Source organism: Cherax quadricarinatus, chromosome 25 (genome assembly GCF_038502225.1).
Source record: "Cherax quadricarinatus isolate ZL_2023a chromosome 25, ASM3850222v1, whole genome shotgun sequence".
Classification (NCBI taxonomy): domain Eukaryota; kingdom Metazoa; phylum Arthropoda; class Malacostraca; order Decapoda; family Parastacidae; genus Cherax; species Cherax quadricarinatus.
In genome coordinates, this window is record NC_091316.1 from 8,053,797 (window position 1) to 8,079,976 (window position 26,180).

Here is a 26,180-nt window from a genome sequence, read left to right on the forward strand (position 1 = left end):
TTAATGCCACTAGGACCAGCTTCAGAGTCACTGGACTTCTTTCGCACAACATATCTGTCCATAGTGGCCTGTACCTCTCGTTCCTTTATGATTTGTCTAAAGTGGTTCACAACATTGTCATTGTAACAGTCACCAGCACGGCTTGCAATAGCTGTGTGAGGGTGATTTTCATCAAAAAAGGTTTGCACTTCAAGCCATTTTGCACACATTTCCTTAATCTTTGAAGTAGGCAATTCCTTCAATTTCTCTCTCCCCTCCTTTGAACCATTCTTTTGCCTGAACGCTCTGGGAGTTTCAGAGTGATACACTAATAAAGGCTTAACTTTGCAATCACCACTAGCATTGGCACACATCAACAAAGTAAGCCTGTCTTTCATAGGCTTATGTCCTGGGAGTGCCTTTTCCTCCTGAGTAATGTAGGTCCTGCTTGGCATTTTCTTCCAGAACAGGCCTGTTTCATCACAATTAAACACTTGTTCAGGTTTCAGTCCTTCAGTTTCTATGTACTCCTTGAATTCCTGCACATATTTTTCAGCCGCTTTGTGGTCCGAACTGGCAGCCTCACCATGCCTTATCACACTATGGATGCCACTACGCTTCTTAAATCTCTCAAACCAACCTTTGCTGGCCTTAAATTCACTCACATCATCACTAGTTGCAGGCATTTTTTTAATTAAATCCTCATGCAACTTCCTAGCCTTTTCACATATGATCGCTTGAGAGACGCTATCTCCTGCTAGCTGTTTTTCATTTATCCACACCAATAAGAGTCTCTCAACATCTTCCATCACTTGCGATCTTTGTTTCGAAAACACAGTTAAACCTTTGGCAAGAACAGCTTCCTTGATTGCCGTTTTCTTGGCCACAATAGAAGAGATGGTTGATTTGGGTTTCTTGTACAACCTGACCAGGTCGGTGATACGCACTCCACTTTCATACTTATCAATGATCTCTTTCTTCATTTCTATAGGAATTCTAACCCTTATTGCTGTAGGGTTGGAACTAGAAGCTTTCTTGGGGCCCATGGTCACTTATTTTCCAGAAACAGCACCGAAAACACTGTAATAATACGAAATATTCCGATTGTATGCTTGAATGTTACCGCGGAGGCTGGCTGGTAAACAATGCCACCGGCGGAACATATGAGGCTGGCTCAGGCCGCACATTGGACGCGTCTCGGACGAAGGCCGCTGAGCGGGTTTTTGGGCGCTATGCGGGGCAAAATTTTAGCGATCAAAGCATCCGCTATGCGGATTGTCCGTTATGCAAGGCGTCCGTTATGCGGGGGTCCACTGTATTCTTGACTGTGGTGATATGATCGTATTTGCCATGGTGTACTCAAAATACTTGTTATTTTCCCTGACAATAGTTTCCATCAAGGGCTGGTCAAAGAATATTTCAAAAAATTCCAGTTCATTGGCCGTGGTTCCAAGGGGACAAGTAGGTAGAAATCTACTTTGAGAGTCATCAAAGTGGTGGCGCTTGGGAACAAAATTGGGATTTTGCTGCCAATCCCAGATACGGTTTGCTGGTGGATACTGGACATCATAGGCTGGTTGTGCGGGTAGTTGGGGTTGTGGTGGGCTGGTGGCTGACGCTCCGCTTTGTCCTTGAACTGAGGAGTCAGCAGCGTGGGTCCCAGCCTGGGCTGGTGAGTCACGCATTGCCGTGGCACTACCATCACCACTACCACCATCTACTGATGCCTGTGGTCTATCCATGCCAAGTGTAGCCACATTATCCTCACTTTCACTGTCTATTCCTGGTGTAGGGCCATGGGATGTACTCCGTCCCCTGGGCACTGCATAGGGTACACTACCCGAGCGTATGCGGCGGCGTGCATACCGACGCTTCACTGGTGAATATGATTCCTCACTATCACTACTCGAATGATCGTCAAGAGCAATAAAATCACAATCCACGTCACTATCATCCTCATTACTGAAGCCAGAGGCCTGGCCATGTGAAAATAATAGTTTTCTCTTGCGATGAGGTACAACTGATCGTGACTGAGGAGTGCCCACACCAGAGGTAGAAGGTTGAGGATTGTCAGGGTTTTCTCCGCTATTATCAATATCCTGGTCATTTCTTTCGGTCACTAACTGATCAAAGCCAAAGAATTCGTCTTCATTTCCACTTCCATCAGTGTCAGAACTATCAGATAGGAAGAGGAGAGTCCCAATTTTCCTTGGAGTGAGAGCTGCCTTGCGACGAGGCATGGTGAACAAAGGTAACTGAGCCCGCGTTCCCGCAATGCTATGCGGGCGCCTAGAATTTTTGTTCATGGCGCACACCCACCATGCAGACCCATTCTCTCACATGTAGGCCTATGAGCATTTTCGCGCTAAATTTGACGCCGCTAGAATTTTGGCGTAAATGTACGGTTTGGACACTGAACGTGAAGCCGTAGATCTATGGGACGGACCCTGAAAGGGTTAAGCTGTGTATCGATCCTGCCTCCACTACATCACTTCCCAGACTATTCCACTTCCCGACAACTCTGTAACTAAAGAAATACTTCCTAACATCTCTGTAATTCATCTGAGTCTTCAGCTTCCAACTGTGATCCCTTGTTGCTGTGTTCCATCTCTGGAACATCCTGTCTCTGTCCACCTTGTCAATTCCTCTCAGTATTTTCTATGTCATCATCATATCCCCCCTATCTCTCCTGTCTTCTTCTTCTGTTGGGTTTCAGGGCCACTGACAGCATATGCCGTATCGAGCCCGGCCGTCCAGTGCTAGGAGAGGGAATATCGACTAAAGTGGAAGAATGTCTTGACTAATAACTATGTATCATATGTCTCTGATACGCCTTGAAGCCAGCAGGAAGGAGCAGGTACAAGCCAATATCTCCTGACGGTCCAGAGGGCGAAACCCCTCCCCATTGAGGAGGACAGGTAGAGTGAAAGTGTGCACCCCAAGTGTGCGCAAGGCCGCACGGAGAGTAGTCCGTGCAGAGTGATAATGTGGGCACCACAGCAGGAAGTGTTCCACCGTCTCAGACTGTGAGGGACACCATGGGCAGTACGGAGAGTCCGTCATCCGATGGCAATATAGATGAGTCGCCAGTCGCGAGTGCTCGACTCGAAGGCGAGTCAGTGCAACGTCCACCGAGCGGTTGGGATGGCAAGCCCAAGGGCAGGGGCCATTAAAAGTTCGGACAGAGCCCAACGCCGAAGAAGAGAGGGAGTGTGCAAGGCCCTCTTGCCACTGATGATGGATTCCCTTCCAAACAGCCCTTGTGAAATCGCTGTGGCCCAGGGCAAGAGAGGTAACAGTAGGAAGTGTGTGCGTGAGGGAGGCCGCCCGATCTGCCACTTCATTGCCCCAGATTCCAACATGGGCGGGAACCCATTGAAGGGAGATGCTCCAACCTGGGGGCTCCGCAAGAAGCGCAGGAGGAGAGATTGTGTCCGATGAACGAGGATGCGCAGTGATCGTGGACGGGCAGAGCACAAAAGTGCCAGGGAAGATTGGGAATCAGAGAAGAGGACCAATGGTTATGGGGCAATGTGATCTAGGACAAAAACCAGAGCCTGGTGAATGGCAAAGAGCTCCCCTGCCAGAACAGAATGAGCAGGGTCCAGCCGCCACGTTTGACACAGTGAGAGATTAGCGAAGAAGGCCGCAGAGGATGTAGAAGGGGGGGAGGACCAAGCCGAGCCATCTGTGTAGACAGAGAACGAAGAGCCATATGTAACAGCGAAACTCTTCAAATAGAAATGCAACTAACTGAGGGGGTTCCCTGTTCCTGTAGTGCCAATCCAGGTGAATGTATCGTGTCAGGTCCAGCCAGGGGGGTGCCGGAGAGTGGAGGGAGTCATCACAAGTGCAGGAAGAGTAAGGTAGGACAGGGAATGCTGGGCCCTGGCTACAAAGGAAGGCTGAGCCAAACATGGGGGGGACAGAGGCTGTCTCCCACATCTGTGAAGGTAGGCGACAGGGGTGTCATCAGGTCAATTTCTCTTACCCTCTGCTCGTAGGACATACCCTTTAGGGGTGGTATGAGGTGCGCGAGGGAAAAAAAATTAGAAAAATTATGGAAATTGAGTTAATCATATAAAAAAATAGCTTAACTCTTTGGCAACACCCTGGTACAAGAATCAATGTTCTATGACGTTTCTACAAGGAATTATATTCATTTATATCATGTATGGTGACAGCAATGTGCGTAGCATGTCTGCTCTCAGCCCGTATATTTTTTGGAATTTTTTCCTTGTTTTTTCTTGCTATTTCTTGCATTATTCTTTCTAATATAATAATTGACGATTCGGCATCATATGAGTAGGAGGAGCTTATCTGTAGACTTCCAGCCAATCAGGAACCATCCGGGAACATTTGCTGACTCAGCGGAATTCCTGCTCTTGAGAGAGGCAGGAGAAATCACTTTATTATTACGCTTATATCAACTCTGCGGCTTATTTATCTATCAGAATTGATCTAATATGACATAATAAACACTATAAATAACATAAAAACATGTTATATACTCTAGACTGAATAAAATAGGCCATAATATGGTGAGTGTCCACCAGCAACATTCCATATAAAATCATTTCCCCTCCTCCCCTTTGTGTAGCAGCAGCCGATGGTGTGGACGTGTGTGTAACACTGGTCGGTGAGTGAGCCGCAGCCTTGAGCCGCTTGGTGATTGGTCACCGCATTGACCAATCAGAAGATGCCTCTACCCGAGAGCACATGAGAATATTTTAGACATCCCTACGATCCCCGTTGGGGAGGGGAACACTGCTTGTTCACGATGCATTACTCTAACAGGGTAAAGATCAAACCAGTGAGTGGGACAGTCAACAACTCATCCAAACTAGCACTTGCAGCTGTCATTAGTGGCAGACTGCAGGTCAAATGTAATGCAATTTTATCGCTCAAAGAGGCCTTTGTTGTCGTCTGCACTGATGACACAGAGGCCGAGAAACTACTTTCCACTACTGCAACCACCACTCTACGTGATAAGGGATTCCTTGTCTTGACTTCCCCAGCTCTGAGGGCCAGGAGAACTGTATTCCTCAAGCGACTCGACAACCTCATCACTGCACAGGCCACTGAAGAAATCAAATCATCTATCGAAGCACAGAACCCTTGGGCTAAGGTGGACTACATTACCAAAATACCCAACGCTTCATCCATGCTGAAGGTCACCTTCAGCGACGTCAACATGGCAGCCAGAGCTCTCGCTGAGGGCCTGGCTATTCACTACTTCCACATCAACCCAACTTTCATCGAAGAAGAAAAATTCCTACAAATCCCACACTGCTACAACTGCTACTCATACCTGCATACCACCAAAGACTGCACTGCCAAGGACAAAAAATTCTGTCCCACCTGTGGCCTCAAGGGTCACGACTTCAAAAACCGCACTACTGCCGCACCACCTAAATGCCTGAACTGCAAGAATGACCACCATACTCTAGCGGCCAGATGCCCTACCAGAAGAGACATAGCCAAGAAACAATACCATCAGCAAAATAAGCCCAACCCACAAACAACCTCATATGCCACTATCATCAAGCTTCAAGCACACACCACCAAGATCCTACAAGCCACGCAAGCAGCCTCCACCACTCCCCTGCCAGCTCCTGCTGGTGACTCCACCAAAATCCTTTACTGCATCATGTATGCCCATGTGCCGAATGCAGCTGAGCCTGGCTCCTTCAATACCACCATCAACGAACTCTTCAAGCTCAACATGCCAGGTTTCACATTCCCCACATCACCACCTTCCACCGAGATTCTCAAATCCACTGCAAATGTCACTAACATTGTCGTTGCTCCACCACTACCTTAACCTCCACCCGACACTGAGTTGGCCCAACCAGAGACCTCTGAGACCTCAGAAGAACCCACCAATGAGAACCCACCACCACCTGCCTCCGCCCCTACTGCTACTGACCTATCAGAAACCCCAACTCGCCCAGCTCAGCCCCCACCAGCAACCCCACCGATCCTCAAACACGACTATGCCACGTTCTACACCACGAAACCATACAGTAGAGCTATGCCCCTCCCAGAACTCAGCCAATGACTCCAAGACAACACTGCAAAGTACACCGTTCACAGAATTCCACCGCCAACCCTACAATCCATACTCGACATCCTCAATGATAAAATTCACATCAACTCCAAAATGAAGGTACTACACCTCTAAAGAGCAAAATTCAATAGTCAGAAATGGCTCCAACAGCTGCACAGTCTAATAATCACCTACCAGCAACCAAAGTCCCCCAGCACTTTGCTATTTAGCTAAAGGTGGGGTGTGGCTCCAAAACAACCCTGTTTTCCTAGACACCACTGCCCTTCCAGCCATCTCCTGCCAGACATCTGAGACCCAGCCCTACTCTACTGACTCTGCTGCCTCCAGCACAACCCCCTGCAGTACCTCTGCACATCTTGCTCCAGGGTGGTCGGGCCACTTACCTCTCGCACCCCACCTCCTGCTCCACCCTCCCAACCTCTTCAAATTTTCCATCCCTCCCCTCCCTCTTCCTTCCCATTCTCACCTATCCTCAGGTCAGAACCTCGCACCTTGCATGTCGTATTCTTAGGCCCTGAGTAAGAGAAAACAGAGTTTTGAAGAAGCAAACTGCACTAGAACGCCAACTTTATAAGGAAAAAACTGAAACAAACGCGATTTTCGTGGAAAAAAAAAAATCGAGACAGGGGGCCGGCCCATGTTCCAGGCCAATATCTCAGAAGTAAGTTATTGACTTATTTCACTTAACTGTGCCTTTACTGCTTAATTGAGTGGAATAATAATCACAGAAATTGTAAAATAATAATTGTTCGTAGTGTTTTTAGTGATGTACTTTTGGAAATATTCCAAATATTTTGGGATTTATGTGGGAGTAAAGGGCAGATATTTTGCAACAGTCTAAGAACTAACAAACTTTAATTTTTTTTTTGCGGAACAAAGATAAGATATTTAGAGGAAAGTGCAACATCAAAAATTTGTATTAGCATTGTTCTCTCAGTACCAAGCCCCCAAACAACCTTACGTTGACCCATATAGGACTACCCTCTTGCGAAATGTCATTTTCAATAAATCGTTCTTCTTTCAGTTGTTGTTTGGGGTATCTTATTAACAAATATTTACAGTAAATAGAGAAAATACTTCGTCTTGCGCACCAGCAATGAAAGAAATTGATGAAAAAAAAATATTAGTTGTGCTACTGCCCCTTAGCTCCAGGACCAGTCTAGTTGCAAACCTTTGCACTTTCTCAGTTTCCTTATGTGCTTAGCTAGGTGTGGGTTCCAAACTGGTGCTGCATATTCCAATATGGGCCTAACATACACAGTATACAGGATCCTGAATGATTACTTATTAAGATGTCGGAATGCTGTTCTTAAGTTTGCTAGGTGCCCATAAGTTGCAGTTATTTGGTTGATGTGCACCTCAGGAGATGTGCCCGGTGTTATACTCACCCCAAGGTCCTTTTCCTTGAGTCATGTTTGTAGTCTCTGGCCCCCCTAGGCTGTACTCCGTCTGCGGTCTTCTTTGCCCTTCCCCAATCTTCATGACTTTGTGCTTGGTGAGGTTGAACTCTAGGAGCCAGTTGCTGGACCATGCCTGCAGCTTGTTCAGATCCCTTTTAGTTCTGCCTGGTCCCTGTTCGATTGAATTCTCATCAACTTCTCATCATCTGCAAACAGTGACACTTCAGAGTCTATTCCTTCCGTCATATTCACAAATACCAGAAGCAGCACCGGTCCTAGGACTAATCCCTGTGGAACTCTGCTTGTCAGGCACCCACTCTGACATTGCTGTTGTCTTCCTGACAGTTATTTCCTGATCCATTGCAGTGCCTTCCCTGTTATCTCTGCCTGGTCCTCCAGCTTTTGCACTAGTCTCTTGTGTGGAACTGGGTCAAACGCCTTCTTACAGTCCAAGAAAATGCAATCTACCCACCCCTGTCTCTCTTGTCTTACTGCTGTCACCCTGTCATAGAACTCCAGCAGGTTTGTGTGTGTGTGTGTGTACTCGCCTATTTGTACTCACCTATGTGTGGTTGCAGGGGGTCGAGACTCGGCTCCTGGCCCCGCCTCTTCCCTGGTTGCTACTAGGTCCTCACTTTCCTGCTCCATGAGCTTTATCATAACTCATCTTAAAGCTGTGTATGGTTCCTGCCTCCACTACATCACTTGCTAGACTATTCTATTTCCTGACAACTCTATGACTAAAGAAATACTTCCTAACATCCCTTTGACTCATCAGAGTCTTCAACTTCCAATTGTGACCCCTTGTTTCTGTTTCCCATCTCTGGAACATTCTGTCTCTGTCCACTTCATCTATTCCTCACAGAATTTTGTATGTCGTTATCATGTCTACCCTAACCCTCCTGTGCTCCAGTGTCGTCAGACCGATTTCCCTTAACCTTTCTTCACAAGACATTCCCATCAGCTCTTGAACTACCTGGAGAGGGTTTCGGGGGTCAGTGCCCCCCACAGCTCGGTCTGAGACCAGGCCTCATGGTGAATCAGGGTCTGATCAACCAGGCTCTTACTGCTGGCCGCACGCAAACTGACGTACGAACCACAGCCTGGTTGGTTAGGTACTGATTTTAGGTGCCTGTCCAGTGCCTTCTTGAAGACAGCCAGGGGTCTATTGGTAATCCCCCTTATGTATGCTGGGAGGCAGTTGAACAGTTTTGGGCCCTGGACACTTTTTGTGTTGTCTCATCGTACTCGTGGCACCCCTGCTCTTCATCGGGGGAATGTTACATCTCCTGCCGAGCCTTTTGCTTTTATAGGGAGTGATTTTTGTGTGGAGGTTTGGTACTAATCCCTCCAGGACCTTCCAAGTGTATATTATCATGCATCTCTCGCCTGCGTTCCAGTGAATACAGATCAAGGACCTTCAACCATTCCCAGTAATTTAGGTGCCTTATCATACTTATATGTGCTGTGAAAGTTCTTTGTACGCTCTCCAGGTCGGCAATGTCTCCAGCCTTCAAGGGGGCTGTTAGTGTAAAGCAGTATTCCAGCCTAGAATACTGACAACATATACAATGACAGCAGATTCCTAGACTATATGTTGGTAGATAAAATGTTGATGTGTAAACTTCTAGATGTGCATGCTTTTCAAGGGGCAATTGATTTGTCAGACAACTGTATGTAGTTTTATCTACAGAAAGGATGAAAGCCAAATGGAATACAAGAAAAACGGTGCCATTTGGTGAGAGATAAGGGAAAGTGAATCAGCTAAGCAAGGGGGAGGTAATTAGTGAGAGGTACAAGAAACTACTGAAAAAAAATGTAAGCTAGAGAGTAGAGATAATGATAAAGATGTTAAGTATGTATAGGATGGATTTAAGAATGCAGTACTAGTGTGCAACAGAGCTTTGTGGTTGTAGGAGAGTGGGTGTGGGTGGGGAGAGGATTTGTGGAATGATGAGGTATAAAGGGAAAAAGGTTAGCAAGTGAAAAGGTTTCATGTAAAAATGACACAGTATGTGAAAAGCAGAGTATCCTGGAGAGATAGAGATTAAATAAGATTCGAGAGAAATGCAGGAGAGCAAATGAGTGTAGGTGAGTATTCATTAGCAAATTTTCCTAAAAATAAAAAAAAGTCTCGGAGAGCTAGGCCTGCACATGTTGTATTATGTACTTGTAGAAATAATGATTATTATAATTAAGTGGAGTGAAGGTTGAGTGATAAGGGCTTAAGCATCTATCAGGGGTGTGTGTGTTGGTTCATTGGGTGGAGACTTTCTTTTTTTTGCTGGGGGAAGGGAGGTTGACTTGGTGTGATCAAGTTAACATTTCTGAATGGATTCAATAAAACCAGTTAGTCAGATTTGAGTCTTGGAGGCAGGAAGTATGGTGCCTGCACTAGGAAGGATGGGTTGGAATGTTGCCCTTCAGGAAAACCAATCTGGTAAATAAAAATATGAAGTATCCATAAAAAACACTAATCCTATATGAATCATTCAGCACCTGTGGCTGTTGTATATTTCATGTTGTATAGAGGATAATACTGATGCACATAATAAATAATAAGCAGTGTAATATTACAGTTTTGATCTTTCTCCACTGTAAAATACGATTTATGGAAGAAAAACAAACTTCAAGACAAAAGAAACAAGATAATTTTATTATTTTTCCAAATTTAATATAAAAACTTCTTTCTCAAAATTATTTATGAGTTGCTCATTTCCAGCAAAAGTTGTCACAATCATTTTAATGGTGGAGGAGCTTGGACGTATAACTGACACCTGATTGGCTTGTGGACTATAGAAGCTGACCAATCAGAGGACAGTGAGACACATTTATATGGCCCTTTCAAAAGTGATTGGGTGGTTTAGGTTACAACCAATCACATTTGAATATATGTTCTCACAAAAGCAAATACTGACAAGATGGTTCATTTATACATGCATTAGTCTTGGGTTTCTTTAAAGTAGACCAAGAAAATATAATTACAAAAATCTCTTCTCTGAATACTTCCCTAATTCCTCCAGATGAAATCCATCCACAAACCTACCATTTAATGGCAACAAGTTGGTTAAGACATACAAAAACAAACCAGTGGATAGGCTGTGTTTGAAGGTAACAAGTAATCTGACATTTTCACAAGTAATGTATGATGAAAAGGGATTACTTGACCATTGTTGATTGATGCTGCTTAAATTTTAATATATTTGATTGGCTCTTTCCTCACTCACACAGTATAAATGCCTTAACAGGATTATCAAGTCATGGATTTCATTATGACATCAAAATCATCACACTATTTTTTCAAATATGAACACAGGAAAGTAAGCTCTTGTACCGTTGCTCTTTGGAGCAGAAAAATAGTTCACCAATTATATTAACAATATTTGTGCATTTATAAGTTTTTACAGATTATACAATCTGAGACTTTAATATCATATTCAATAAAAGGCTTTCTTTACAGGATGAATATCACAGAACTTGTATTATGCACCGAGACTACTCAATAACTGGAAGAATCTGAGAGTGCTTGAAATATCTCTTGACCAAGTGGACAGTCATTACAAAATGTGACATGAGAGGTGCATGCTCATTAGCTAAACTTGTGAGCCTTGCTGCAATTCCTATCTCCAACAGACAGTTAAATTGTCTGAATGACAAGAATTAAAATCCTAGGCACACCTTTATTCTCAATGGAATCATGTTTTAACTAATAACCTTAACACCTCATAAAAATTAAACTGCAGTGACTGAAAATGGTATCAAACTATAACAAATGACCAGGAAAAAAAATATTTTCAAATTATTTTCCCACCTCAGATCCAACATTTTCCTATTTACAATCATAGCCACTGATCTCTATTACATCTTCCTCTCCTGAAATGTAGGTGGAACAGCTGCAGGCAACACAAGTAACTGAGTGCCATCATAACCCAAATATTTTTGATTGCAATCTCTTTGGGTATAAAGTCTAGCCCAGCTTTTGAGCCATTTTTAACCAACTTGTTACACAGACTTTACATTCTCATATGTGCTGAAAAGTGGCTACCAAAAATGAAGATGTGAAGATGAGAAAAGCTAAAAGTCTATGGAAGATGACCTTAATCTATGATGAAGGTGAAGTCTCTGTACTTACACTCATTCTCTCTAAGAATATCTTCTTCATTCTTTCAGAATCATTCATCATTCAACATATTTTGCTTTACAAAACCTGCTTTACAGATATTAAAACACAGAAATTGTAGCAAACAACCAATATTTCTGGACAAACAACAGGAGATAATGCACTGGATTCATGATATACAATTATATTTCAGTCTGAACAAGGGATTTTGTATATCCTAGGCTCTAAACAGACAAATATACACATCACCACCTGTCCAGAACATGAACTAGATATCATGGGCGGCTTACACAACATGGAGAAGCCAAGGGTAGGTAATTCACCAGTTTCAGGGATTTCAATCATTTATATTATTCCAATTACATGATTTTGCAAGTGTAGCTTCAAAGTTTCATTGTATGTGGATTTTGTATTTTATTTACTGTAGTGTTGTACATATATAAAAATGTTTGTAATTTCCTTATTTGATATGGGTACCATTTATCACAGAAAAATCTGGAAATTTGTTCAATTGACATCCCTAAATCTGAGTATTACAGTTTATAAGGACAACCTATGCTCCTAAGTTAATAACTGACAAGAAAAGCAATAGAATGCCTAATAATGACATCTCATAAGTCACATTTTCCCTATGAACATTATCGAAAAATGTGCCATATTAAAGTACTATGCAGTAGGCCATATTGCTTGTCATATCAAGTATTTTAGGCAGAGTTCCTGAGCCCTTCTGGAAACAGCATTTTTGAAAATAGCACCCTGGACAATTTTATTTCCTCAGCACCCTATTCGATTCCCTTACAATAAGAATTTTTAGCTTAATCTATACTATCAGTTGTACTTTTCAGGTAAGTTCAAAATTTCTACTGTCTGCAAATTTACCATATATATATATATATATATATATAGTATACTGTTACTTTAATTTGTCATTTTTAGGTTATGGTAGGGTGACCACTGAGAGATTATCATGTTAGGGTTAGGAAGATAATGGCAACAGCTGTAAAGTTCTAATTGCCATTCATTCCATATATTTTAATCCGGGAAAAAGGCAAAGGGTGTTTCTTAGGGTTAGCTATGGTTTCTTGGATATTCAGTAGATCCACTGAAGATAAAGGGGTGCACATCACGTGCAAATTTGGTTATTAATATCTAATTAGACTTTCTTCATAAATTCAGGTTATTTTTCATAACAAAGTTGGCTAATTGGCTAAGGATAGGAATCTCATTCTTGAATGCAGAATTGGGATATGAATGCCAATACAGACAACTACATTGGAAATTTTAACTTTTTCTATTTAATGCCTGTGTATTAGAAGCAATATACTTTACCATTACAAGGTTATAGACCACATAATTATGTAAACCATCAACATTTACTTGAAAAATTTGATTACTGAGGAAATATTCACCTCTTTACCTTCAACAACTAAAGTGTCATATGATAAATCTGGGAATTTTGTTATTAATTAAACCTATTTTTCTGTATGGCATTGAGTATCCCATTCCATGCTGCTGGACACATGTTAACAGCATAATCCATTTACATTGCACAATTCATAGGAGCAAACTGCAAACCCATTTCACATTCTAAACTGCACCACTACATTCTCAAGTCTTAAATGTAAGCTGATTTATACACAACCTTCCATGTGTAAGGGCAGGGATATTGGTACAAGATTACAATTTATAGCAGTAATAATAACATTACAATAATATTAACATATATTTTCAATAGTCTACTACAGTACTTGTAAGGACGGCATACCAGCTCAATTAAATTAACAAGTAAGAAGTCATATAAAAATATGGATCCGAAGACATCGCACTGTTCCTTTGTGTTTAAATTCCACTCTCTCAGTCTCTCAGGAACACCTTGAGAATTAGATAGGAAACAGAAGCTTGACCGTAAGCAAGGCACGTGGAGTTCGTTGCCTGCCAAATAGTGGCTTGCGCAGTATCTGAACAACATTGCAATGTAGCTTTATATAGTTAAATATTATTAGACACATTTCATGTGTATGTAAGAATGCATGTATGTATATGTGCATTTGTGTGTGTATGTTTATGTACATTTTTATTGTATGCACACGTGTGTTCAGTATGAAATAAAATCTGACAGTGTCACCTTCACAGCTTAAAAAAAAAAAATAAACTTCACAATATTAAAAATTAAAGCTACATTGCATGTAATGTTGCCCCTTGGACAAACTGGGCGCATTATTATACACTCAACATTGCACTGGTGGCGGGCTGCACGGCACTGTCATAACGGCGGCCTAGCACATACACATATCAGGTGGCTGAAAGTGGGTTCTGGGTGGCAGTGTAAAGCTGCTCCCACAGCATTATCAGTCTCTCACTCACAGCCTGCAGGTACATAGTGTAGGGACCACCCACCACCCCCAGATGACTCACAACCTTCTTGCACTCGTAAGTCGACCTCAGAAACATGGCACCCGGGAAGTGGCGGTGGCTCAGCATTAACATCCAGAAACATCCCAAATCTCAGCCAAGAAAGGCGGAAGTCGCTTGTTCTTGAGTGTGAGAGAGAAGCACACTTCTGAGTTAAGGTTACCAAGGGTTCGCAATTCTGTGAGAATGTTTAGCAACTTTGCAAACACCATAGCGGATCGTGGCATTCGTCGGTTTTCCACATAAGATTTCAATGCCTCGAGGTATATTTCTTGAAGTTTTTCTACTTTTGAGAGTTCTTTTAGATTAGGCCTCTCTGAAAAAAAAGACAAAAATATTTATTTATTTAAGCAATTATATCAGTATATACCCTGATGCAGGGTAAAGGCTTGATGTATATAAAACTTTTTTAAATGAATTGAGTATACAGTAAGGACAAAATTGGTCACTCTAATTTGCAAGTTTAACCTGTGTCGTTCTGTTTTTTGTGTTTCAGGTTTTGCATAATGCTCACTCTGAACTTCAGTGACCCCTCTCCTTCAAGACAGGTTGTATCTTGTGCCATAAGGTGTGTGTACCTCAGTATGTATACATGTATATGCTAAGTTTTCTTTAATTACTATTTTATAGATTGAAAATATCCTTGACTGGTGGTATACTGGTGACATGCAGCTTTAATGACACTCATGCAGCAGATAGGATTTAAACCTAATATATCAATATTTTAATCCTCATTCTCTCTGCATAGATGGTACTCTGTTTTTGGTCTCCTTTTCCTATGTGCTAGTTTCATAACTAGCAGACAGATGTATTTCCACTAACCATTTAATCAACCATTTCTGGAGTCTATCCAAGCCTTCCTGTAACTTCCATTTTCTTAGTTTTTTCAAAACATTGGCCATCTTCCACTGAGGCTTGGTGACCTGGCGTGACCAAAAAAAGAGGAAATGCAGTCACCATCATTCGTTCATTTTGTCTTGCCAAAAGTGTGCTGACATCACAGTTCAGATGACCCTCCAAACTGCAATATCCCTCCACCTTCAGAATACAGGCACTACTTTCTACCTTCAGGACTCAATTCTGACTACACAGTTTCCCTGAATCTCTTCATAAATGTTATCTTATAAACCACTTGTTCTTATTAATTCACTACTGTCAAACATATTCACATAAACCTGTTGGATGTTCAAGCCCCTAAAACTCAAAGCTACTTTTACCCTCCTCCTCCCTCCAATGATTATCCTTCTACTCCAGATTTATACACTCTTCATCATCCTATTCCTCTTCATCCTCATACATGCGCAAACCACTTCAACATTTCCTTAACTCACTGAATTACACATCCTTGGTGACCCCCTCAAAATCTTTCAGTTTCTATGTTCCAAATTCTGTGCATGACATATCTCTCTCAACTGTACCTCTAGCCTCCTCCTCTGCACAGTGTTCAAAACCCACATGTCACACCCATATAGAAGGGTTAGTGCCACTATATTCTGGTACATTCCCTTTTTTTACCTCACCCAAAGATATTCATTTCTGGCTTTTTTCTTATTTTGCTAACTTTCCTTTTATCTGTTTATTTCCTTTTACTCTGGTCTGTTCTTTAACATATTGCCTTGGAAAGTTCTGCATTATACAATTAATCAGTTTGAGTCTTTACATCTCTTAGGCTCTGCATGGGTTCTCCCATTCTGTATGACCATGGCTGAAATCTCCTAACATCATTATTCACGAAATCGTAATGACACGATTGCAAACAAACCATACCCCGGCTGGGATTGAACCCGCGGTCAGAGAGTCTCAAAACTCCAGCCCGCGGGTTCAATCCCAGCCGGGGTATGGTTTGTTTGCAATCATGTCATTACGATTTCGTGAGTCATGTTGACGGCAGTGAAGGGACTTGAGCTAGAGTTCGTCACGGCCACGCTAGCTGGAGATTCGTCTGTAAAAACTTGCATTTGTGGTCACAGTGGTGCCTGTGCTAACCTTCCTATGGTGTAGAAATATACCTAGTTGGACGAATCTTATTGTGGCTAGCTGGTCTAGTGGCTAACGCGACGGTCTGGAGTTTTGAGACTCTCTGACCGCGGGTTCAATCCCAGCCGGGGTATGGTTTCCTAACATCATTAGTCTAGCTTAACTGTTTGCTACCTCTACAATTATTCAATTACCTTTATTGTGGCTGCATGGTTTCTGTCACAGACCTGTATGTCATAATCATACTGAGATGACAGCCTCAGAAACCCTGAGACCCTCTGTTAGTATTTGATCTAGTTATATACTCAGAGAAATCAGAGCAGTCTGGAACATTTCTTTCAAATTTTCATTTCTTTTAATGTGTTACTCCTAATCCCTCTCTTCCTTCAGCTCACTCCGATAAGCTCTGAGTGGTAAATTTGGGCCTAAATATGATAGAATACATCTATGTGGTAAGTGTGCACCACATAAAACAAATCCTGCAGCACACAGTGCATGAGAGAAAAAAACGAGACCATAATTTTCGATTACAACAGCAACTTTGTGATGTTTTTTTGTATGTTTATTATAGTTGTATTTGCGATTTCTTGGTCTCATTGGGTAGAATAGAAGATATATTACCAAAATAGAGATGATTTTGATTGGTTTTAGTACTGAAAATGGCTTGAAACTGAGCTCAGAGTAGCTGAAATGTTCAATTTTTGTTGATGTTCAAGAGTAAACAAATATCATGAGTCAAATATGCATCAGCTAGTGGGTCTAATATAATGTGCTGATATTATTTATACAATTATTATAATATTGCATAACAGTAAATTTTCCATTTTTTGGTTTCAATAAAAATTCATTATGTGAATAAAAAATCAAAATGTAATTCATTTGTAAAGCCTAAAAACATAACTAATAAACAGAGGAAATGTTAGTTTAGTGCCAGGAATGCTTGCATTGTTTATTCTGGACCGTATTTTGAAATTGGAATATTTTGAACCTTGTGTTAAATTGGCCAAATTACCAGTTTCCAATCACTATTGGGTAGTTGAAACAGTTGAGTGGTGATTTCTTGTGCTCAATTGATAAAATAGAAGTAATACTAGCAAAATGGCTAAGAATTTGGTTGACTGGAATAATGTAATTGTCCTAAATGGGAGTCAAAGTCGGCAAAGTCACTGATATGTAAATATCGCTGACACATCAAAATTCGTGAGAGCATAATTTCATCAATTTTCCATCAAATTACATACTTTTATTACCTTCAGAAAAAGATTCTCTACCATTTCATAAGAAAAAATTTATTTTTTTCTCTTGGACCCTGTGGACAAGACCCTAAAAGGGTTAAAGCAACATTTCCTCGGTTCATTTATCATGTCTTCAGGCCCTCCTTTACAAATTCATTATCTTCACAAAAAATCAAAGATTTACTCAATTTCTTGGATAATAAAATATAATAATTGAGAATGATTAGTCATAGTTTTTGGCATCCCAATGATGAACTCAGAATTAGTAAAATCCATAAAACAGATTGGGGGGTGTAGGCAAGCCTTACCCATCCTCAGAAAAATCATCAAAAATCAAATACCAAATTTGAGGGGGTTACATTCCAAAACCACCTGCGAATTTGGAAAAAAACATGAATTCTGGATGCGGTTAAAAAAAATGCCTATTTTTATAGTTTAAACCCTAAATATGTCCCAAAACACTTTAATTTCAAACCCAGCTTCATACATCACCCTTAAGAAAAAAAAAAAAAGACTAAAGATAAGCCCGTATACAGTACTGTACTGCTATGCCTCCCGCATTGCTAGAATGTAAAATACCGATGTTACCCCCATATGTACTGTAATTCATTCAAACCCATTTTCTTTGGTATACTGTAATTCATGCAACCCTGTTTTCTTTGGTATACGTACAGTAAATATACAGTAATAATTTAGTAAAAGTAAAGTTAAATGTATGGGTACTCGTCAATACATGGAAATTTTGCTGAATTTACGTTAATATTTATGTTGCAAAATTATATTTTTCTTAATGTTTACCGTTAAAACACACACAAAAAAATTATATACTGCCACAAAAAAAGCCAAAAAAATTCCGCAAACTATTATTAGTTAGTTCTAAGGAAAAATCCACGAATTATTGAAGCTGCGAATTCGGAACTGCAAATTCGCGGGAGTCCACTGTATATATGCTATTTTGAGCCTAATTTCAAACTACTTCTGGTCTTGAAACCAACCAAAATCATTTCTCTTTTAGCAGTGTGTCTTCTATTCTTTCAAGTCATACAACATAACAGCCTATAAAACAATAAATCCACCCTGGAAAACATATCAAATTTGCTATTTTAAATCAAACACAATGTCATAAGTGTACATAATAAAGCAAACAGGTTACTGGAATTAAGAAGTTTGCTTTCCTTTTTATGCACAGCATGGGGAAGGATTCTTTTTTATACTATGCACTGTAGCTACACCTTCGTTCTTTTATGTCTAGGCCAAAATTCACAGTTTATCAGCGGGAGCTGAGCTCAAAACATAGATTATAAATCTACCTAAGTGATCCTGGCATCAATAACATATCTATGTATGAAACAGCAAAAGGATTATTAGGTTAATGTAAATACAAAGACTCATCACTAATTAACAGTCAAATTCCTTCATCTTTTCAAGGCTGGCCAATGCTGCTGTCATGTTAATTTTCATATATTCTTTTCAATTATTACTGCTGCTGGTATGCTTGGGCACTTAGTCGAGTTGCACTTGCCACTAAATACAGTAGTACCTCTCAAATGCGGCAGTTATGTTTCTGAAATCAGTGCTTTATGTAAAATCACGCTACGTAATATATAATTTATGTGAAAGGTTGTAAATGGCATGGTGATACTGACAAACTGTGGAAAAAGACACTTGTGTACAGTTCAGGACATTTATTATAAGAAACATTTCTCCATGTGTGGCTTAATCAGTCCACAGATGGTGAAATGTTTCCTGTAATAAATGTCCTGAACTGTACACAAGTGTCCTTTTCCACAATTTATATGAAAAATAAGGTAGGTACACAGCACCTCCAAGAAAGCCATATAGTTCTTTTATGTATTTATTTTATCAAAAGTAATATAATGCTTGATGCCTTACATTGTAGATGTGGTTTGCTTGTTAACCTAACGCTACAACTTACCAGCACTATCACCACTAAACACCACCCTTCACTACCAGTAATACATTCAAATTATAACATAATACCAGCCCCATCACCTATGACCACCTATTAACACAATCTCCACCGCCACCATCACTTGCCGCCAGTAATATTTCATATTGTAGCTGCTACCACCTCCATACCCTACCAGCCCCATCACCAATGACCACCTAGCACTGTCAATCGCCCCTTATTACTGTATTTCCCACACATCCAACATTAAAGTATGACAAACAGTATTTTTTTGGGCTTTATTTTTACATATACAGGAAGGCCCCACTTATACGGCGGGTTAGGTTCCAGGCTACCGCCGTAAAGCGGAAATCGCCGTAAAGTGGAACACCCTTTTTTTCCACTTATAAATGCATACAAACACTAGATAACAAGTTTACACTAACATATATTAAGTTAGCAATAGAACCAGGCATCAAAAAACAATAAAAAGGTACAATACACACATAGTGCACTCATTACTTACCTTAAAATATTTATAGTCTTAATCTAGGGTGAGACAAGTAGTATTTATTGTAAGAAATCAAGTGTGGTATGTATTGTAATAGCCTCACCAGGCCACCCCACCCACACATACTATTCTATGATATTTAAGCATCCCAGAGCGATAAAATGTATATACAGTTCACTCATTACTTACCTTAAAATATTTGTAGTCTTAATGTAGGGTCAGGAGTAAGTAAATGAGATAAAACGAATAAATGAGAGAGAGAAAGAATGAATACATGAGAGGGGGCAGGCGCAGTTATGTAAACAAACCAGGCGAAGGTAAGTTTTGTAAACAAACGAAGTGTACACGTCTGGTTTGTGTACAAGTTACATTGTGTACAGGTTGTCTCTACATTGATACGGTAGAATTAATAAAGAAGAACACTCCCATTCTCATGTAACATCATTTTGAGAAGAAATGAAGCTCTGAGTGAAGGCAATGGAAATAAGTCACACTGACTTTTTTGGGTTATCCTAGGTTCTCTACACGTATGTTGTTATGTATGATAATCTATGTAACTGTATTTGTGTATACCTGAATAAACTTACTTACATACATACGAAAGGAATAATTTTCTACAGTTACCCCCAGTAACACATTTACTCTTATGTTAGATTAGAGAAAATGTTATTCTTGGCGTCACTTGTACAAGTTATGTGGCTCCCACATCTTATATTTATGTTTATTTATTCTATTGTGGGGTGTATTTATCATCTTTTTATGTTATGTATCGTGTTTATTATATAATTTTGAAAAAAATATCATGGATGGATTAATGAAAATGTGTATATTACCGTAATATACGACATTTAATGAGACTCGGTATTGTTATTATCACCACTTGTGCAAGTCGTCTGCTACGACATCTCACATTTGTTTATTTATTCTACTGTGGGGTGTATTTATCTTATTTATATGTTATGCATCGTGTTTATTATATGATTTTGAAAAAAATATCATGGATGGATTAATGAAAATGTGTATATTACCGTAATATACGACATTTAATGAGACTCAGTATTGTTATTATCACCACTTGTGCAAGTCGTCTGCTACGACATCTCACATTTGTTTATTTATTCTACTGTGGGGTGTATTTATCTTATTTATATGTTATGCATCGTGTTTATTATATAATTTTGAAAAAAATATCATGGATGGATTAATGAAAATGTGTATATTAACGTAATATACGACATTTAAATGACTCGATGTATGTAAGTTTATTTAGGTACAGGTATACATAAGTATAATTATCAGAGTATATATAAAATATGAAATAACTTTTAAAAACATTTGAAATTTTGGAGTTTCCAGACAAAATGGAGAGACTTAGTGCTTACTGAGCTCATGGAGAATGTAAACAAACAGGGTGGGGCACAGTGACCGTATTAGAAAGTCAGGTGGGGGGAGCCGTATAGTGAGTTTTGGTCATAATTTGAAATGTCCGTATTAGCGGAACGCCGTAAAGTGAAACGCCGTAAAGCGGGGCCTTCCTGTAATTAGAATTAGTCTTACCTGAGAAAATGGCAATAGCTGCTAGTAATGCATATTCAGCATTATCCACCTTCATCTTACACAGATTGCGACAAAAGCGGAATAGGGTACCAGCTGATTCCCCCAAGCCTGCCAACTCGTATGAGTTTTGCGTGTAGGGAAAGTTATTTCCAAAGACAATTGAATCAGTCTTGGAATCATAACGCCGTGCAGCTCGAAGCATCATCACCTCTGAAGAGCATGCCTGTTGAGAATTTATAACACTAGATTTTATCTATGAAACAGTCATTATCTTTGTTTTTATACAGTTTTATAATTAGAATTTTCATATCTAAGCTTTGAGGTTATGGTTTCTCATTTATTTTTTTTTTATTTTTTGTATGAAACTAAGAAGCTAAAAGATATGTCTAAACTTAAAATATCAAGTGACCAAGAACAGATTTAAGTACAGTGGTACCTTGACTTGCTAGTTTAAGTCGTTCTGTGACTGAGCTCGTAACTCAATTTGCTTGTACTGTATATCAAATCAATTTTCCTTATATAAATTAATTAAAATGCCATTAATCCTTTCCAGCCCCCAAAAACCACACCAGGGGGAGAAGAAAATACTTCAATATAACGCTAATATCAACTCTATGCTTATTTATCTATCAGAATTGATCTAATATGACATATAAAACATTAGTATAAGTAACATAGAAACATGATATATACTCTAGAATGAATAAAATAGGCCATAATACTGCGAGTGTCCAGGACCAGTCCGAGCACATAAAATCATCACTGCTCCTTCATATAACGTGTTCTTTGGTCCTGGGTAAGAGAAAATGAAGCTTTTGAGAGGCTAACTAGATCACTAGTGAGGTGATATATGAATATCTTGGAAGTAAGTTATTGACTTATTTCATGAAGCCCACCATTTATTATTGAAGTAAATGCAATAATATTGACAGAAATAAAAAAATGATTGTTCTACAATTGGCTTGTGGAATATTCCAAATATTTTGGGATTTGTGTGGGAGTAAAGGGCAAGATATTTTGCAAATGTCAAAAACTTAGCAACTTTATTTTTTTGTATAATAACTAAAGATAATTACATGGTTACCTCTGGTGAGAACACTGCACTAGCATTGTTTTATAAGTACCAACTCCCAAAGCCACCTTTCGTTGTGCCATTTAGGCCGGGGTCCTTTCCAAATGTCATTTTCAGTATTTTTTTTTTCGCTCATAACTTGGATTTTGGCTTACAATTCAAAGCAAAAAATCAACCAAGCAACGGCTCGTAACTCGGAAAACTAATAAGTTAGGGCACTCGTAAGTCAAGGTACTACTGTGTATACACTACTACATGGTATCATCAACCTCAACAAATTTCATAATTAGCCTCCACTGAAAAAATGTAGTGTAATAAATTCTAATGCTTGTACTAATATAAATCAATTTAAAATTACAGACATCCAGATACAAACTGAAGCATTTAAAATATAAATCTTGCGTTATAAATCAGTCTAGTAAAGTTTAATAATGAATGTGTAAATTGCTTTATGACATTTAATTTCATTAGTTCCAAGAATATTTCTTAGTCATGAGACAGTATTCTCAACTTTCATGTGAACACAACTAAATATCTTCATATATTAGTGACAAAACAAACATTTAGTGTGACATTTTTATTGGGTGTTCTGGCAGCACACACTGCAACAATCCTTTTGGAGAGATTAAATAAGTTAAATAGGTATATATTGAAGAAATCATTATAAAAGCAAACCAGATTATCTGCCACGATTATGATACAGGGAAAGAGAAATGTCTGGATCAAAATTTAAATTTTGTCAAATTTTTTAAATAAAGTAATCTGCTTCTTATGCAGATGTAGTTGCAAAGATGAAATCAGAGTAACATTTGAAATAGTGATGGTGGAAAAAAGAATGCTACAGTTATTTACCCACAGTCATAATGATTTACAGTTGTAGGACTCTGTATAAAAACTAATTCAGAATACAAGTTTCTGAAGCTATAATACTGCATGTGCAATGTGCATACTACAAGTACAGGTAGTTCATCAGCATTTCATAAAGACTACCTCGGTAAGATAGCAATTCAAAATTTAACAAAAACCCTATCATATTTCCACTAACAATTATGAAAACCTTGTTTCTAAATTCATATGCTGTAACTTAACATTAGTGCAGATAACCCTTTTACTGTCCACTATGTCATTGAGGCCAGGGTCCCTGATGTAGTTTTGTCATGAGCTCAGCTCTAAGATAAGCTGTGAGCAGTAAATTTTGGCCTAGATACAAGAGTGGATCTATGTAGTGAGTGTGCACTGTATAAAAAATATTTCTGTCCATGCAGCGCATGATGGGGGAAAAAACAAATCTGACCATGTGTGTGGTTTAAAATAGCAAATTTGTGGTGTTTTCTCAGATAGTTTTTATTGGTTGTTTCTTGGTATCATTTGATAGACTGGAAGACATATTACTGAAATGGTGATGATTTTGATTGGTTTCAGGGCTGGAAGTAGCTTAAAACTGAGCCCAAAGTAACACATTATTATTATTATCCTCTTCAAGGGGGGCTCCTTGGCGTGGTGAAGAGGCTCTTGGTCTGAGGAATTAGCCCTGTCGGTCTTCTTCCTCAGACCGAACCTAATTACCCCCCATTCTCCCCTCCCCTATCCCATCCTCCCCTTTTTCCATTCCTCCTCCTCCTCCTCACCCCTCCCTTTTGCCCTTCCTCTTTTTGGCCTTTGGGATTTCTCCCACAGGCACGCTAGTTCCTAGGTAGGGGAAAGGACACCGGGGTCCATCCCATTCCGTTGAGGTTCTTGGCGGTGGCGTAGTTTGCCGTGGAATCTGGATTGCCTGGGGATGTCCCGATCCCTCTCCGGTATCCCGGAGTAGCTTTGGGTGTCTTTCGGGCGACGGGTGTATCTCTGGAAGCCACCTTTCGGATTCCGGGGGTGGTGGCCGAAGGAGGTATGCTTTGTGGCGGATATCCGGCCGCCCTCTCTTTTGTCCACCGAGGTAGCTCGGCAGATGTGAGGTTGCTATCCCGGATTGCTGGTTTACTGGCATGAAGGGTAGGGTATGGCACGGGTTCCATGCTGCATCTGCGCTACTAGTTTTTTATTCTTTTTTTTTATTTTCTTTTCTTCTTTCTTTTTTTTTCTTAAAAACAAAAAGCAAAGGAGTAACCTAACCATGGCAGCCCTAGTCCATGAACCCACTACCCCCGGGCCCCTTCTTGATACCGCACCCCATTCTGACCCTGCCTTGTGTTTAGACCACTCTTCGGACACTCCTGATGCCCCTGTACCTCTTGCTGGTGCTGTTTCCTCACCCGCTTCAGGTACCGGGGCTTCGACTGACTCCTTCGATTTGTCTGAACTCCGCTCTCCTTTGACTATGCTTCCGGCTTCTCCCTCTACGGTACGGCAATTTTCGAATCGCCCGCCCATTTCACGCCGGACCAACTCCGGTCCTACTCCTAAACGCCAACGTCAATCTCCTGATGATGCTCCTTCGTTACCTTCCCATTCTACTTTAAGACCGACTTCTTCTTCTGCCTACCTTTCTGACCATAGTATTGGCAAAGCGCTCCTGCGTCATGTTGGTAGAGATATTTCATTTCATGCTCTCAAGAGCGGTATGCGCATCGTCACTGTCCAGAATGCTACCCAAGCTCATGATCTTTCTCTCCTTTCGAATATCGATACTACTCCTATCACTATTGAAAAACATCTTTCTCTCAATTCTTGTAGTGGTACTGTCATTCTGCCCCATACCATAGTCCAACAGAATTTCCAGTCATGTGGCAATGACATTTTTGAACAGCTGGAACTCCAGGATCTCCCAATCCTCAAAGTAGACACTTATGTCCTTCCTGCCCGGGGGCGGAGACGTTACCCTTGCAATGTGGCTCGTTTAACTTTTGACAGCCGAGAACTCCCGTCCTCTGTATATGTCGCGGGACATCGGTTACAAGTTCGAAAGGTGATACCTACACCGCAACAATGTAGAAATTGCTGGCGTTTTGGTCACCCAGCGAAATATTGCAGATCTATGGCCGAATGCCCAGTCTGTGGTGCCGACGACCATTCTAATACATCTTGCAGTCAACCTCCATCTTGCCTTAATTGTAATGAAGCTCACCCTTCGTACTCCCGCCGTTGCCAGGTCTACTTAAATGAACGTGAAATCCGTTGCCTCAAAGAGGCAGAAGGTCTCCCTTATGCTATGGCAGTTACTCATCTCCGCCTCCAAGGGAGACTACCCCGTGTTTCTTATTCTCGTGTTTCCAAACATCCCCCCACTTCTGGGGTCCCATCTTCTGCAGCCTCCTCTGTTGTTACCCCTCCCATAGCCACTACGGCATCTAATCCTTTTGCTGTCCTTGGCTCTGACGTCCCGACTACAACTCAGTCTGTTCTCACATCTTCGCGTCCTTCCTCACAAGCCCCAGTATCGACAAGACCTCGTACGACACCTAATACCAATCGCCCCTCTACTCAGAAGTCCAAAAAATCCACATTGCTCAAATCTTCTTTGCCCCTTCCTTCCCTTCTTCCACCTCCACACTTTACCTTTCCAGTCTCTGTACCTAGTTCTTCCCCTCTCTCTGGCTCTATTACAAGTGTGGAGATTCACCCTCCTCCTCGTACTATGCCTTCCACCCCCGTCCCCTCCCAAGTTTCTCCCTCTTCTGCCACCTCCCAGGTTTCTGCCTCTTCTGTCCCCCCCCCCCCACACTTCATCTCCAGTCCCTTACACTCTTCCCTCCCCCTCTACTTTGGTACAGTCCATTACTGTCCCAATCTTTACTCACCCTCCTCCTTCTATCTCCAATATGGTCTCCCATACATCTTTGAATTCAGAAACACTTGAAGCCATTTCAGAATATATTGCAGAGACTAAACCTTCAATGGACACTGATTCACTTCCTGTTCCTTCTCTTCCCTCTCCTCCATCTTCACAACCCCATTCTTCGCAACGCTCCGTTCCTTCGCTACTTGAACGTCTTCCAATG

At 40.7% G+C, this 26,180-nt stretch overlaps 1 protein-coding gene and 1 long non-coding RNA gene across 12 annotated transcripts in view; one reads left to right on the top strand and one right to left on the bottom strand.

Annotated features, from left to right (window-relative positions):
* Positions 1 to 26,180, top strand: part of LOC138853195 (uncharacterized) — a 59,243-nt gene that overhangs the window by 17,983 nt on the left and 15,080 nt on the right. For both annotated transcript variants that reach the window (XR_011392402.1, XR_011392401.1), the window contains exon 2: positions 14,478 to 14,549. This is a non-coding gene — a long non-coding RNA (uncharacterized lncRNA). The remainder of the gene's footprint in view (positions 1 to 14,477; positions 14,550 to 26,180) is intronic.
* EcR (Ecdysone receptor) overlaps positions 10,082 to 26,180 on the bottom strand; it is a 502,071-nt gene continuing 485,972 nt past the window's right edge. For 9 of the 10 annotated variants that reach the window (XM_070088599.1, XM_070088597.1, XM_053778518.2 and 6 more), the window contains 2 exons: positions 21,171 to 21,393; positions 10,082 to 14,297 (listed from right to left, as the gene is read on the bottom strand). In XM_070088599.1, coding sequence (XP_069944700.1) covers positions 14,050 to 14,297; positions 21,171 to 21,393 — 471 coding nt within the window. In that variant the 3' untranslated portion in view covers positions 10,082 to 14,049. Of the gene's footprint in view, positions 14,298 to 18,358; positions 18,758 to 21,170; positions 21,394 to 26,180 lie in introns of those variants that run through there. The other variant, XM_070088598.1, reaches the window with a different exon arrangement.